This window comes from Bos indicus x Bos taurus, chromosome 18 (genome assembly GCF_003369695.1).
Source record: "Bos indicus x Bos taurus breed Angus x Brahman F1 hybrid chromosome 18, Bos_hybrid_MaternalHap_v2.0, whole genome shotgun sequence".
Taxonomy (NCBI): Eukaryota; Metazoa; Chordata; class Mammalia; order Artiodactyla; family Bovidae; genus Bos; species Bos indicus x Bos taurus.
The window spans coordinates 14,890,919-14,906,189 of record NC_040093.1 but is presented as its reverse complement, the minus strand read 5'-3'; the positions used below and the strand labels follow the sequence as shown (position 1 = coordinate 14,906,189).

Sequence of the window (15,271 nt, the reverse complement as noted above, 5' to 3'; positions counted from 1 at the left end):
CCCCAGTAAGCACCCCAGCCCATGAGGTAAGCCTCCTGTGCAAGCATCCCAGCATCCTTTGAGGTACCCTGCACCTGTGGAGACTTTTCTGCACCCCCCACAGGGGACTCTTATGGACAGGCATCTCAGCCTCCCCTGAGGAGACCTTTTGTCATTCAGGCGTCCCACCTTCCCAGGGCCGTCCTCACCTATACAGGTTTCCCAGCAGCCCCTGGGGCAGGCCCAGGCCCCCAAACATCCACAAGGTGGCATCAGGTCCCTCCACCATCGTGTGCCCCAGGCGGTGCAGGAAGCGGCTGGCAGTGTCCTGGGGGTGGGGCGCGGACAGGAGGGCTCAGGGGAGGTCATTACCAAGTGGCAGGCTGGGTACAGGGTCTCTGGGGGTAGTCTGGGGAGTGGAGCGGGGAGAATGATCCAGGAGGCGCGCTGCCCGGCACCTCCCTGGGGAGTGGTGTCCATAACTCACAGCTGAGAGGCGGCTGTCCATGAGGGTCTCCCAGACCAGCTGCCCACCATCCAGCTTCGTGGCACAGTCAGGACCCCCAAAGCCCTCAGCACAGACGCACACGCCCAGGCTCTGGGGGACAGCAGAAGCAGCTGGGGGGGGTTGCCCTGATTACCACCCCCACCCTCCATCCCACCTGGCTTGCTCTCTTCTACCCGTACCTGATTACACGTCCCCGCCCCGTTGTGGGCATTACAGTTCTCAGGACACACAGCCATGCGGCAGTGCGGGCCAGCCCAGCCCTGGGGACACCGGCAGAGTCCAGCACCTGGGACCCCATCCTGGGGCACACACTCCTGGGGGACAGGGCAGCTCCCGGGGCCCCCTGACCCACAGCGGGCAGAGCCCACGGAGGCATTGAAGCCCCAGGATGAGGAGCCATTGGCCTCCCAGTGCAGTACCAGCAGCCCTGTTGGAGGAGAGAGTCCAGAGGTTCATCACAAGACCACAACAAAGTGATATCCAAAGAGACAGGGGTTGGGCGTCCCTGGTGGTCCAGTGGTTGAGACTCCGCGCTCCCCATGCAGGGGGGGATGGGTTCGATCCCTGATCAGGGAACTAGATCCCACACGCCACAACTAACTGCATGCTGCCAATTAAGAGCTCACATGTTGCAACTAAGCTCGTGCTACAACTAAGACCCAGTGCAGCCAAATAAATAAATATTTTTTAAAAATACAGAGTCGGTAGGCCTGCGGGCTCTCTGATCGCATCACCTCTCACCCTCCCAGCTCTTTGCACTCCAGCACCACTGACCAGCTTCCTATTCTCAGAATAGGAAGTTATTGTTTGTCGTTGTTTAGTCGCCAAGTCGTGTCCGACTCTTTGCGACTCCCTGGACTGTAGCCTGCAGGGTTCCTCTGTCCACTGGATTTCCCAGGCAAGAATAAGGGAGTGGGTTGCCATTTCCTTCTCCAGGGGAATCTTTCTGACCCAGGGATCGAACCCGCGTCTCCTGGGCTGGCAGGTCTCAGAGCCTGGGCAGGCATCTGCTATGCCTCCCTCAGTAGTCGTCCTTGCCCACACCGCCCCCTTCAGGCCTCAAGTAAAATTTCACTTCTGCAAAGAATCCTTCCTCACCTCCCCAGACAGGCCAGGTCCCCAGTCCTTTCCATTTCCTCTCGTTCCTTCTCAAAAAAGTGTCACTATTCTGACTATAATTTGTTCACTGCTGTTTGTCACGTCCCCTTCTGCTGTGAGTCCATGAAGGCAGTGCCTGTGTCCCTGATTCCCTTCGACACGCCCAGCATGGAGCCCAGGCAGGCCCAGCTTGACAGCTGGGTGCTCAGTAAATGTTTTCTGGGTGAAATGACACAGAGGACCCCTCAGCTCTAGAAGCTCGCTGTGCAGGGTCTGGGCTTGCATGCCATCGCCAGCAGAACAACTCCAACTCTGCCCTCTCACAACCTTGCAGCCACTTGGTTTTACAACATGAAGAGAAGCACTTCAAACGTGGGCCCTTTCACTGCAGAGCAGCATCTCTGGCCCCCACCCATGGGATACCCCTAACCATGGGATACCAGTAGTACCTCCAATCGTGACAATCAGAACATCGCCAGACACAGCCAAATACCCCAAGGGGCAAAGTCACTCCTGGTTGAGAACCACTAGGCTGAGGAGAGAGATGCTCAGGGGCCACACCAGCTACATTCTGTGTCCCCCATTTGGACCTTCTTTCCAGAAACATAACCCAGGCAGTACAATCTTCAGCTGAAGAAACTGAGACCCAGAGGTGGCAAGGATTGCATCACCCAGCAAATCAGTTGCTGGGACAGTCAGGCTGGGTCTTGAGCCCACCTCAGGCAGCAAAGTACAGGGACAAAGGACAGTCCCAGACAGCGGTCCCATTCCCCCAGTGCCCATACCAGACAGGGCCTGCACAGTGAGGGGCCGGTCCCGCCGCTGGCCGCAAAACGCAGCGATGAGGCTACGGTCCGACTGGACGACACCAGTGTCTAGGAAGCGTGGGAATCCATCAAAGGCCAGGACATAGCTCAGCTGGAGGGGTGAGGAGTCAAGGATCAGGGGATGATGAGGAAGAGACAAAGCTATGCTTGGGGTCTGGGAGGAGAGGAGCTCAAAAAGAGAGAGCAATCTGAGATGGGGGCAAAAGCTGCTTGAACCACCTAATCTGACTGTCACGCTGTGGCATGGAGGCCACCATTCCCACGCCTGTGTTGACAGCAGACATGGTTAATCAATCAGGCACTTGTGCATGGAGTCTCTCAATACACAGATCCTGGCAGCCACTACCAATCGATCAGAGTTGGCCCTCAAGGTACAAACGTTTACCATGCCTGGACTGGGGAATGGGAAACTGGGGTCCAGGAAACAGGAGGCAGCCTGGGAAGTGGGAGGGTCTGTGGGCTGAGGAACAGAGGGGTAGGGGCCTGAGGAATAGAGTTGGGAGGGACATGGGGGCCAGGGTCTGTCTGAAGGTTCCCCCTGGGTGGGGGAAAGTGGGCCTGTCATGAGCGCCCTTGGTGCTCACCGTGCACGGGGTGCTGCTGTCGGGGGAGAAGGTGAGGGTAAGCGGGGGACAGAGGGTCCCGGGGGCACAGGGCTGCAGCACCTCAGTGGCCGAGACAACCCACACACAGTAGGACAGGCCAGGCCCCGCTCTTGCTGCCCCGCCACCTGCAGGCAGGAGCCCCCCAAACCGGCGTGAGCCCAGTGCCACTGAGGACACGTTGGTGAGGAGGGCACGACCCCCACACTCCCGGAAGCAGGAGCCACCTGCCCTGGGGGGAGAGAGGAAAGGCAGCGTCAGATCAGTCCTGTCCTAGCCCGCCACGTCCCTGCCTCGCACCCCGGCCTGGCTGGCCCCTGGCTCACCGAGGGTCCCCGTAGTAGCCAGGGGAGCAGAGCTGGCAGTGGGCACCCTCGGTGTGGTCCTGGCAGAAGCAGAGCCCGCTGAGGTTGTCACAGTGGCCTCGGCGAGGGTCCCCATGCCCGTTGCACTGGCAGGGCCGGCAGCCGCCGGAGCCTGTGGCATTCCCGAAGCTTCCAGGCCGGCACCGCTCACAGTGCTCCCCCCACGTCCAGTCTGTGGAGGTCCCCGCGGGCAGGAGGCAGGGTCAGGGGCCAAGGCAGGAAGGAGCCCAACCCTGTCTGACCCCACCTGGCTCAAAGCAGGGCAACTGGGACCCAGACTGAGGAGGAAGTGCAGATACCAGGAGGGAGGGCGGGCGCTGAACAGGCAGTGGGACCGAGGGACCTGGAGCTGGGGGTGGGGACTCAGGAGCCCCAGGGAGGTGCCCGAGGCCAGCGGGCTGGCTGCTCACCCTGGCACTCATCGCAGAAGCCGGGCCCCCGCTTGTGGCAGTGGCTGTGGAAGTTGCAGCCACAGTCCCGCGAACAGCGGGGGGCGGGGGGGCCGGGGGCCGGCGTGGGAAGGGGCAGGTCTGATGTCCAGCCCAGGTCACACACGCAGGTGAAGTCTGGGGGGCCGCTGCACACACCGTGGCCACAGTCCTCCAGGCACCTGAGGGGGCGTGGTGGGGGTGGGGGAAGGATGGGCAGGCCTGGAGCCCCCAAGGCATCCACCCCTCTCCCGGCTCCACCCCAGTATCTCCATGGCAACACCATCAGAAGCTACTGCCTGTTCCAGGATCCTGGACTCCGTGGGTGGCCCTGTCTCCAAGGTAACCCCATCACATGTAGTAACTCCTGTCTCTATAGAAACCAAATATCACCACTGGTGGTCTGTTCTCTGTGAAAACCCCTTTCAACTTGGTCCTCCTCCATCTCTATGGCAACTGCGGCCTCCAGTCCAAGGGTGACCCGTCTCCACAGTAACTGTGTAACACTGAGGACCCTGTCACTCTAATGAGGGCCTGTTCTGCCAGGTAAAAACCCAAGGCTCACTGGGGAGGCTTGCTCCGGGGAAGGCAGCCTAACACCAGGATCAGTTCCTCCCAGCGTCTCCGCCCGGACCCGCCCTGGGCCGATGTCTCCATGGAAACCCAGGCCCCACTCACGTGCGGTTGCAGTAAGTGACGCCATCGCCCTGGTAGCCCCTCTGGCAGTGACACTCGTAGCTGAGGGGTGTGTTCAGGCAGGTCGCCCGCAGGTGGCACCGCGCCAGGCCCAGGCGGCACTCGTCTACATCCGGACAGCGGGCATACGCCCAGCGGGCGGGGAGGGCCACAGACAGCCCCAGGCCCTCCCCGACCCACAGGGAGCAGTTCCCCCCACTCAGAGGCCCTGAGAAGTCCCCTTGGAGGCAACTGCGGGGAGTGGGGTTGAAGAAGGCGATTGGGGTGGAGGGGCAAAGTAAGGAGAGAGACAGAGAGACGGGGACAGGGAGAGAGGAGATAAACCAGAGAGACACAAAGATGAATATGGAGACAGACAGGAGAAATGGAAGAGAGGCAGAGAAAACCCCAGGGAAGCCAGGCAAAAACGATTTTAAAGGACAGCGGCGGGGGGGGGGGGGGGGGGGGGGGGGGGCGGGGGGGGGGCGGGGGGGGGGCGGGGGGGGGTATTATAGACAAAGGGAGACAGAGGAGAAACACAAAGATCAGAAGAAAGAAAACAGAAGGGAAGATGAGAGAAAACAAGTCACAGAAACAGGGAAAGAGTTGGGAGGGAGAAGAGAGAGAGAGAGAAGGGGGAGAAGAACAGAGAAAAAGGCCAAGGGGCAGAGAAACAAAGAGGCTGTGAGAATCAGGGTGGGCAGCGAGCCCCCGCGGCCCCGCCCCCGGCCCCGCCCCCTCACCGGCCCAGCATGGGGTTGTCCTCGTTTCCACACCAGCCACACTCATGGCTCTGCAGACACTCGTGACAGCTCGGGAAGCGGTCACAGCTCCGGCACCGAGGCTCCGAGTGTACGCTGCGGGGAGGCGGGTGTGAGGCCGCCCGAGCTACCCCCGCCCCGCCCCACCTCCACCCTCCCCTTCCGCGCCCCTGCCGCCCGCCCGCACCTGTCGTCCCAGCCTCGGCAGCCCCCGTGCGGGTACCGGGCCAGGTAGGCGGCGAACAGGAAGCAGGTGCGGGTGGACTGGCACCAGGCGCACTGGCTCGAGTTGGCCAGGCAGTCGTCACAGGTCAGGCGCCTGGGGGCAGGCAGGGCACGGGGGCACGGGGGCACCGGGTCAGGGCGCAGCCCGGCCCCCCACACACCCTCACACGCCCTCTCCCTGAGCCCAGCGGAGCTCACTGGCTGCAGAGTGGGGGGCACTCTTCCGGACTCTTCAGGGCGCCCCGACCCCGGCCGCGCCGGCTGCACGCCGCGTCCCCCTTGCGGCTGGTGCTCTGATGCCACTCACAGAAGGGGTCCTGGGAGGACAGAAGAGGAAGAGCCCAGCTGAAGCTTCCCCTGGGCCTCCTGGCGCCAGGCCCCCAGCACCGGCTCACAGATCCCTGGTCCAAGCCCGCCTCCCTCCTGCAGCCAGGGAGATCCACGGGTTCCGCCTGACCCGCACGGCTCGCTTTCGGGGCAGTAGCGCCACTTTGTGTGGTCCAGGTGGGGCTGACCCAATCCCCAGGATCCAGAGATGGGCGAGGGGTCACCCTCCCTCCCCCCAGCCTCACTGGTCCAGGAGCTGGCACCAGCCCCAACAGAAGCACAGGAAAGGCTCTTTGGCAATCTCTGTTGAGCTGAGGGATGGCGGTGCGGTGGGGACAGGAAGGTGTTCTCCTTCCCCTTGGGACTCGAGTGCCCAGGGTGGGGGTGGGGGGTGAAAGTCTGGAGCCCTTGAGGCTCCCTTGACCCTCCCAAGCAATGTGGAAGGAAGGAGGTGAAGGGCTGACTACGGGACTTGAACTTCTGAAGCCAGCAGGCCTTAAGACCTGCTCTCGGGCTCTGCTGTCCAGCGGATAACGCCCCTCTGGTGCAGAGATGTCCAGCTCGGTTCTCCAGTCCCTGCCACGTGCAGAGTCATGCCTATGTCAAGCCCGCTCTCCAGCCCCTCTCCCACCTGACTCTCACCTGCTAACAACAAGCGCCCCAGCTGTCTGCCCTCACCACTACCCAGGGTCCCTCAGCCAGTCCTGGGGACCCACCCCCCAGGGCTGAGTCGCCTGCTCTGGCCGACTCCGCTCCGAGACCTCCCCGCTGCAGCCTGGTGCGCACCTGGGTGCAGGCGTGGCAGTCGCGATGCTCCTCGCAGAGCGGGCAGAGGGCAGGCACCAGCACGAGCAGGGACCCGCCGGCCCCAGCGTCCCTACAGTGGGCGCCGCTCTGGCGCAGGTGGCAGGTGGCGCTGGCCAGGCACCAGCCGCAGCCCTGGTCTGCCAGGCAGCCCAGGCAGGAGGAGTAGGAGGCGCAGGCCGACGAGCGGTAGGGCTCCAGGAAGAAGAAGGAGATCTCCTGGGGGTGAGGGTGTCAGAGGAGGGTGAGGGCTCCATGCTCCAGGTCAAGGTTTGGGACAGGGATCAGTGTTTGGAGCCAAAGACTTAAGGGTTTGGAGACAAGGCTGAGAATTTGGACATGCAAAAAGTCAGGATCTAGGCCACTGGGAGACTAAAGGGATCGGGGTTTGAGAGAATCTAGAGATCAGAGGTCAAAGTAGGGAGGGCAGAAGTCAGGGTCAGCGAGGTCAGGGTGGGAGGCCTCGGAGATGTGGCGAGGGGTCAGACTCTGGAGGTCAGATACTGGGGTCTGGGAGGTTCAAGGTAAGGCCCAGAGTTCAGGAGTCAACAAGTAAGAGGTGAGGGTCAAGGGAGTTAATTCATGGCCCTGGGTTCAGCAAGTCCAGGGCGTCTGGGTACTTACGCTGCCACCTGGCACGCCAGTCCGGTCCCACAGCAGGGTGAGCTCACTGTGCCCGGGGCCTGCTGAGCCATTGAGCTGGCCCCGGATCTCTACTGCATACTTGTGGCCCCGGCCGGGCAGTGGGAAGAGGCGAGCTGACCCTGGGCGCTGCAGCCGCCTCGTCTCCTTCTCCTGCTGTGCCACCCAGCGCCCCACCTCCTCCTGGGGGACAGATGAGGCCCCTGAATGTGCCACCCACACTCTGGCTCCTGAAATCCCCAAGAGCCCCAAACCCACCAAGCACCTACCCCCTCCAGGGAAGAGGAGGGCCTGAGTTCCTTAGACCCTAAGAACCTCCCAGCACCCCCAAACCTCCCAGCGACCCACCTTCTACTCAGGGGAGTCTGACCTGGTAACTGAGAGCTTCCACTTTTTTCAAAATTCCCCTCCAATTCTGTTCAAATGAAGACCCCCCAGGCCCTCCCTCCACTAAGGATATATCCCAGGCCTCCAGATTCTCCCCAGTGCGACTCCCTGCCACACACCTATGCCCCCTGTATTTACCGCAAATAGCCTGCTGAGTGTCCCAGGCATTCTTACCATGTTTTCTGTGTCCGGGCCCCGGGCCATCCGGGCCAGCACATGCAGGCGCTGGGCCCGGGCCCACACGGCCACATCCTCAGCCCCAGACCCCCCAGGGCCTCCCGGCAGCAGCGGGTGGATGAAGCCACGGTAGACCAGGGACACGTCGGTCTCTGAGCTCGGCGTCAGGGTGATGGTCGTGCTGCGGACGATCAAGACCTGTGCCGGCCAAGCAGGGGAGGTGAGCTTGAGGACTTCTCTGCCCGGCCCCGTGCGTCTCAGGCCTCTCCAGCCACAGCCGAACCGAAGAGACCAAGCAACCTAATCTCCTCTTCTGTTTTACTAAATGGGAGTCTGAGGCCAGGATTAGGGGTGCAGGGGTGACAGACAGCTCACCCATCGTCACTCTAGGAAGGGAGCTGGGCTCCAAATCGGATAGCAGACAGCAGGGTCCCAGGCCCTGCTCATCTCCACCTCTCATTAAACTCCAGGGCCCTGGACCTCTCAGCAGCTTCTTCCTCAACATCCTATCTTTCCACTTAAGCCCTTAAGAGTCCAGCTCCCTTAACTAGGGGGTTTGGAAAACTTCCAGGTTACAGGTTAGTGAACACACTCATGTTCTAGGAAGATGTCTCACCCCAACTCCATGGGGACAGAAGATGAGATCCCTTCAGGACCTCACCCTATGTATCCTGTTCTTTGTTGTAAAATGAACCAGTATGTAAGTTATAAGTTAAAAAGATTAAAAAAAAGGAGTCCAGATCCAACATTGAGAGCAACGGACGTATTACATGATTTACTGCTAGTATGTGTTTTTATAATTGTGAAAGGGAGAACAACCCAAGTATTCATCATGGGTACGTGCATGCTAAGTTGCTTCAGTTGTGCCTGACTCTTTGCAACCCTATGAACCATAGCCCAACAGGCTCCTCTGTCCATGGGATTCTCTAGGCAAGAATACTGGAGTGGGTTGCCATGCCCTCCTCCAGGGGATCTTCCCAATCCAGGGATCAAACCAGTATCTCTTATGTCTCCTGCACTGACAGGCAGATTCTTTATCACTAGGCCACCTGGGAAAGCCCACGGGAGACTGTTTAAATAAACTAGAACACTACGGCATTCGAATGTAAATGGAATATTATGAAGCTGTTAAAAAAAGAGAGAGAGAATGTTTCCCAAGTTCTGCTATGGGAAGCTTGCCAGGATACACCAAGAAAAAAAAGGAAAGCAGCAGTACAGTGTAGACGGCATGTTACTTTTTCCACAAGAAACAAAAATAATTAAATATCAATTTACTCATATTTGAATGGGTAAACTGTGGAAGGATAGTTTAGAAATCCAAATGTGCCACAACTACTGAGCCCCGTGCACCTCGAGTCTGTGCTCTGCAACAAGAGAAGCCACTGCAATGAGACCCCCGTGCAATGCAACAGACTGTCCCCCTCACTGCAGCTGCAGAGAGCCCACCCACAGCAACGAAGACCCAGCACAACAAACAAATGATTTTTTAGAAAAGGAATGAAGCTCTGACACGTGCCACTACACGGATGAGCCTCGAAAACGTTTGCTGAGTGGATGAAGCCACACACAAAAGGCCATGTATTATACGATTCCATCGTACGACCTATTCAGGGTTAACAAATCCAGATACAGTGGATTTGGTCAGTGGCTGCCAGAGGCCAAAGGGAGAGAGGAGCGGAGAGTGGTACCTTAATGGATCTGGGGCTTCCCCTTGGGGTGATAAAAATATTTTCAAACTAGAGAGTGGTGACAGTTGCACTATATCGTGAATGCGCTAAATATCACTAAGGGTAAATTTTATGTTATGTGTTATCTCACCACAGTTTTTCAGGGAAAAAAAAAAAAATTTAAGTCAATAAGGAAAATCAGATCCTTGAATGTGAAGACTTAAGGGGTAAACACAAGAGTGATAAAGGTCCACGTGAGGGCTTCCCTGGTGGCTCAGTGGTAAAGAATCCACCTTGCCAATGCAGGAAACACAAGTTCAATCCCTGGTCCGGGAAGATCCCACATGCCATGGAGCAAATAAGCCCCTGTGCCACAACTATTGAGTTTGTGCTCTAGACCCTGAGAGCTACAACTGCTGAGCCTGCGTGCTGCAACTACCGAAGCCCACACGCCCAGGAGCCCGTCCTCCCCACAAGAGAAGCCACCACAGTGACAAGCCTGTGCACCGAATCTAGAGAGCAGCCTCTGCCCTCTGCAACTAGAGAAAAGCCTACACAGCGATGAAGACCCAGCACAGCCAAAGCCAAAGATAAATAAACAAATTTTAAAACTTTTTTTTTAAAAAAGATCCATTTGAAAAAAATGAGAAATCTTAAGACCAGGCCCTTCGACACTCTATGCTGGGCTCCTCACCCTGGCTTCCCCACCTTGTCAGGCTGGGAGGCGTTGGGTGGCTGCTGGAAGGTGAGCAGGTGCAGGCCAGGCAGGAAGCTCTGGGTGACACAGGCCTCCAGGGAGGTCACAAAGACAGGAGCGGGCCCCCACCAGCCCACGGTGCCGGAGATCTGCTCCCCGCGGCAGCGGGCCTGCTCTGTGGGGACAGGAGGGTCGGGAGAGGGAAGTCGGTGTGCGGTGGCTGAGGTGCCCCCCACCACCACCTCCCCTCCCCCGCCCCCCCGCTAACGCTGCTACTGGACACTTACCAGGCCGAGGGAGGCAGCTCTCATTGTGCACGCACCAGCCCAGGGCACCGGGCCCCTGGGGGGGAGCCGCACTGCTGCTGAACGCCAGGCAGGCCTGGCAGTCACCCAGGAGACGGCTCAGGCCCAGGCAGCTGGCAGCCGGACACTACAGAGAAGGGACACATGGCAGTCACCACCCACGGGAGCTTAAGGGACCTGGGATTCAGGAGTCTTGGGGCAGAAAGGTCAGGAAACTGAAGAAAGGGACTGAGAGCCGACTTGGAACCAGAAAGATCAAGAGGACGGGGTGGGGGATCTAGGGACAGATCAGAAGTACAAAAGGATGGGGAAGAGGGTGAAGGGTCAGGAATTCCCATCTCAAGAGTGAAAATGAGTCTCCCAAGTGCAGCAAACTCCGTCTCAACTTGGTTTAGGCAGAAGACGACACTGAGGACCAGGTCTTGTGCTAGGGGACAGAGGACGAGGACAGTCACTCACAGCCCCTGAGGGAGTCCCAGGAGGTGGGGCAGCTTGGCAGGCCCCCTGACACCAACTGCATTCGGGGTCTCGGGAGCAGACGCTGTGGTCCGTGTACATGGAGCAATAGTCCAAGTGGTACTGCAGAGAGGTGGGCAGGGAGGAGAGGGTGCTCAGACCCGGCGCCTTCTCCCACACCCCCACTCACCCTGATGGTTCCAGGGGACCCCAACTGCTCAGATCATTGAGGACCCCCGTCCACTTCTCTGCAGCCCCAGGGACCACTGCTCCTCTGCCCTCAGCCCCAGGGATCACCATTTCTCTTCCCCTGGACCTGGGGTCTGACCTCCCTCCTGTCACAGCCCTCCGGATCTCTTCCCTTTCTCCCAGGGACCCTCCGCCCACAACTTCCCTTAACCATGGGAACCAGGCCACCTCCTCCTCAGCCACCCTCTCCCGGTCACCCCAGTGCTCACATCTGGAGCAGGCGCCTGGAACACAAAGGGGGGCACTTTGTAGGCCATCAAGTCCCCACGAGGCCGGCCACTGTACCCCCCGGCCACCAACAGGACACTGCCACCAAGCACAGCCGCCACGTGTGAGTACCGGCCACTAGGAGGCGCTGCTCGGCCTAGGAGAATACAGACCCCTCAAGGACATGAGACCACCCCCCAACTCCCCCTCTCACCTTCATGGTTACCCACCTAGAGGACCACCCCTGACCCCCCCCCCATGCTTCGACCCCACTTGTCCAATGCAACACTCCCAGCCTGCCTGGCCCTGCTCTGGCCCAAGTTCTCTCACCTCCTGTAGCTCCCACACCACTGCCCGAGTCATCTTTCAGACAGAGCATGCTCTCTGGGATCAGGACTTGGGTTCAAATCCTGGGTCTACCACTTCCTGGCTTTCAAATCACAGATCAACTGCTGACTAGTTGTGTGACCTTGGGCAAGAGACTAGATTTTTCTGAGTCCTGCTTTCCTCCTCTGTAAACGGAACCTTGCCCTCGGGGAGCTGAGGTGGGCTACATGGCTCGCATCTGTCCGACACCCGCCTCCCTCCAGGGACAGCCTCTGCATTTCCTCTGGGAAACCAACCCTCCCACTCACACTCCCCAAGGCTCAAGTCAAGCTGGCCTGGACTCTGGCAGCAGTGGGGCTTGAGCCCAGGCTGATCAGAGTCAGTGACTAGTTCAGGCAGGGAACGTAATTCCTACTATTCTTGGGGAAAAGACACTGTCTTTTTCCCAGGCATTTTTTAAAAATTTATTTTATTTTTAATTAAAGGATAATTGCTTTACAATATTGTGTTGGTTTCTGCCATAAATCAATATGAATTAGCCATTGATATACATCTGTCCCCTCTCTCCAGGCATTTTAAGGGGGGCGAATATAATCACAGAGCTGCTGGTGACCATCTACAAAAGCAAACCTGCCAGAGACAGAAGGAAACCGGGAGACTGAGAACTGGAGAGAGACATGGCTGAGGCCATCACACGCCCACCTGGATCCAGGCCAGCCTGCAGCCAGTTTTCACTCAAGGGAGTCAAGACATTCTTCTTTTTGCTTAAGCAGTGGGCTTTCTGTCGCTTACAACCAAGAGTCCTGACTGATGGGTAAGAGGTCAGGGATTGGTGACTCCTTCACTCTCTTACCTATTTGCTCTGTAAGTTCAGGGGACCTGGCCCAGGGGTCAAAATCTACAAAGAAGAGGCCTCCAGAAGCCTCACACTCTGGGCTATCTAGTGAGGGAGCCTAAAGCGGGGCTGGGATGGGAGGCCTCCAATGCTAGGCCAAGGCTTTATTTCTGACGGTCAAACAGTTCCTTAGGGACCCCTCCTCCTGCCCACCCCTTAAATGTTACTGTCCCTTCTCTTACGCTTGCCCTTTGTCCCCACCCTTCTATTCAATAGGGTGAGGAGAACAGATGGGCCTCTGGGAAGTCCAGAGCCCGCTGAAAGGATATACCTGGCTTGTGCACACAAGTGTCTTTCCGAGGAGAGGGCCTGTGACTTTCTTCCCATTTGCAAAGCTGCCCCTGATCTCCTGAGCTTGCAAGGCTTCTCCATGCGCCCTCCAAGTGAGCCCTCTGGCCCTGCACTCTTAGGACGGTGTGTTGGGCCCTTCCTGGACGGTGCTCACTTGTTCTTCACTTTATCAATTTATTCTCACCACGTCCCAGAGGTTTAAGTGTTATTACAGTTTACAGAGGGGGAAGCTGAGGTACAGAGAGATTAAATGATGGCTTTTATACAAAAGGTTGTTGAGGAATGGCCATTCCGCTTCAGCATTTTCCCACTGTCTGATCTTGAGAAAGGTGCTTCTTTGGAGGCAGTTCCCTGGGATGGCTGAAAACTGGCAAAACCTCAATTGCAGCCCAGATCTGATGCTACTGAATATGTCTCCCATCTCCACAGCAACAACGCCCTGGTCCTGCCCCCAGTGCCGCCATGCCTCCTGAGGCCAGCTCCAAACAGGACCGGGTGGTTTCTGCCCAAAGTCCCACATCACTGTGGGGGCATGAGTGACCTTCAGGAGCCCCTGACAGAAACAGATGGGCCACTCACCCTCTGGAGTTCCTGGAGGGGCAAGCTCAGCCCCTGACACCCACTGATGGCAGCCCAGGTGGTAGAAGAAGATGCCGTCTTCATAGCACTTTTCCTCCTGGTAGTGGGTGTGCACGTTGCCCCCTGGGGAAGGAGGAGAGGGGCACAGCTGGCCAGCCTAGGGGAGGTGAGGGCGTCCATGCAGGGGGTCTCAGCTCAGACGCAGGCCCTTGGCAGGCGGGCGGGGACGGGGAGCCTCCTCACCATAGACCAGCATGTAGTTGCCCAGGACGCTGGCCGTGTGGAAGGCTCGCTCCCGTGGGCCGTGAAGTCCCTCCCGGCCCTTCAGGGTGGTCCACACGCGCCGATCCACATGGAAGAGCTCGGTGGAGTTCACCCGCACAGAGAATCTGTCAGGGGCGGGTAGGAGAGGGGCTCAGGGCAGGAAGGGCCTCTCCCTCCTCTGGGCTCTTAGGAGTCATGATCCCCCAGGGTTGAGACTGGCTTTACTGGATATTTATCCTCTTGGAACTAGCAGCAACTCACAGGCAGGACCCAAGTCCGACAGATTTCTGGGTTCCCTGCATAATCTAGCCAGGGCTGGACACCAAGCAGAGGTGAGGTGGATGGATGGGCGAGTGGGCGTGCATGGGGAAGCATGTGACCAAGAGGTTGGATGACAAGAGTAGAGAATGGTGAGTGGGTGAGCAAATGAATGAGTGAAGGAGAAAGGAAGGGGTGGCTGAATGACCACAGGAGTCTATCAGTGGGCGAAGACTGCTAGAGCCTAAAGGCCTGGGGTGTTGGCCCAGGCCTGGCTCTGCAAGGCGGGGGTGGAGGGCAGGTCACTCACCGGGCAGTGGAGGGCCGGTGTCCACCGTGAACCAGCAGGGCACGGGAGGCGGCATGGAACACCATGGAATGGCCGGTGGCGGCAGGGGGCCGCCCACCTGCTGGCATCACCTGCTCCCAATAGCCCCCACTGGTGCCGTCGAGGCGGAAACGGAAGAGGCCGGAGGAGAAGAGGTCGTGCTGGGTGCGGCCACCAGACACATAGAGCCACGTGTTGTCCACCAGGGCTGCTGCATGACCTGCCAGGCCGGGCGGCCCCGAGGGACTGGAGGCAGGTGGTGCCAGAAGCTCCCAGCGGCCGCCACCCATCGGGCTAAAGGCCCAGATGTCGCTGGTGAGGGTGCCATCAGCCAGCTCACCGCCCATCAGCACCAGGGAGCCGGCCCAAGCCACAGCCACGTGGGAGTGACGGGCAGCCTGCGACGAAGAGACCAGGATGCAGAGATGGAGAGGGAAACAGGTGGTGCCACCCAGAAGGACAAGGACAGCCAGACAGACAGAAATGCCGAGACACAGGAGGACGGAGAGACAAGACAGAAGATGCGATAGAGGCAGAGAGAGAGACGGACACGTGCCAAGAGAAAAAAGAGAGATCCCGAGAGACAGACACGTGTGAACACAAAGAGAGGTGTGGCAGAGAAACACAGGAAGAGAAGGAGCAGTCAAGGAGGAATGACAGAGACCAAGAGAGAGAGTCAGAGATACAACCCAGAGAGCGAGACACAGAGACCAAAAGAGCAGACGACTCAGAGTCAGAGACAAAAAACAGAAAGATGAACCGAGAGAGAGACAGGAGACACGCAGAGAGGTAAGATGCAGAAAGGAAGATAAAGGAAGAAGAGAGAAAAGCACAAGTGGGAGGGGCCGGTGACCCTGCATAAAGCTGCAGGGGCTGGGGGTGTGCGGGGTAACAGGGTCACTCTGGAGTGCCATCGACTCAGTGGGTGTAAGTTCGAGCCAAT

The 15,271-nt window shown here is 58.6% G+C and overlaps 1 protein-coding gene across 1 annotated transcript in view; it reads right to left on the bottom strand.

The window, feature by feature from the left end:
- MEGF8 (multiple EGF like domains 8) overlaps positions 1 to 15,271 on the bottom strand; it is a 41,532-nt gene that overhangs the window by 16,970 nt on the left and 9,291 nt on the right. The window contains exons 7-27 of the mRNA XM_027515696.1: positions 14,311 to 14,726; positions 13,722 to 13,867; positions 13,479 to 13,601; positions 11,389 to 11,543; positions 10,934 to 11,053; positions 10,457 to 10,601; positions 10,181 to 10,344; positions 7,803 to 8,003; positions 7,224 to 7,424; positions 6,582 to 6,818; positions 5,667 to 5,785; positions 5,431 to 5,562; positions 5,226 to 5,339; positions 4,486 to 4,734; positions 3,790 to 3,989; positions 3,341 to 3,551; positions 2,997 to 3,246; positions 2,371 to 2,503; positions 667 to 914; positions 467 to 577; positions 189 to 307 (exon numbers count right to left, since the gene is read on the bottom strand). Coding sequence (XP_027371497.1) covers positions 189 to 307; positions 467 to 577; positions 667 to 914; positions 2,371 to 2,503; positions 2,997 to 3,246; positions 3,341 to 3,551; positions 3,790 to 3,989; positions 4,486 to 4,734; positions 5,226 to 5,339; positions 5,431 to 5,562; positions 5,667 to 5,785; positions 6,582 to 6,818; positions 7,224 to 7,424; positions 7,803 to 8,003; positions 10,181 to 10,344; positions 10,457 to 10,601; positions 10,934 to 11,053; positions 11,389 to 11,543; positions 13,479 to 13,601; positions 13,722 to 13,867; positions 14,311 to 14,726 — 3,794 coding nt within the window. The remainder of the gene's footprint in view (positions 1 to 188; positions 308 to 466; positions 578 to 666; positions 915 to 2,370; positions 2,504 to 2,996; positions 3,247 to 3,340; positions 3,552 to 3,789; positions 3,990 to 4,485; positions 4,735 to 5,225; positions 5,340 to 5,430; positions 5,563 to 5,666; positions 5,786 to 6,581; positions 6,819 to 7,223; positions 7,425 to 7,802; positions 8,004 to 10,180; positions 10,345 to 10,456; positions 10,602 to 10,933; positions 11,054 to 11,388; positions 11,544 to 13,478; positions 13,602 to 13,721; positions 13,868 to 14,310; positions 14,727 to 15,271) is intronic.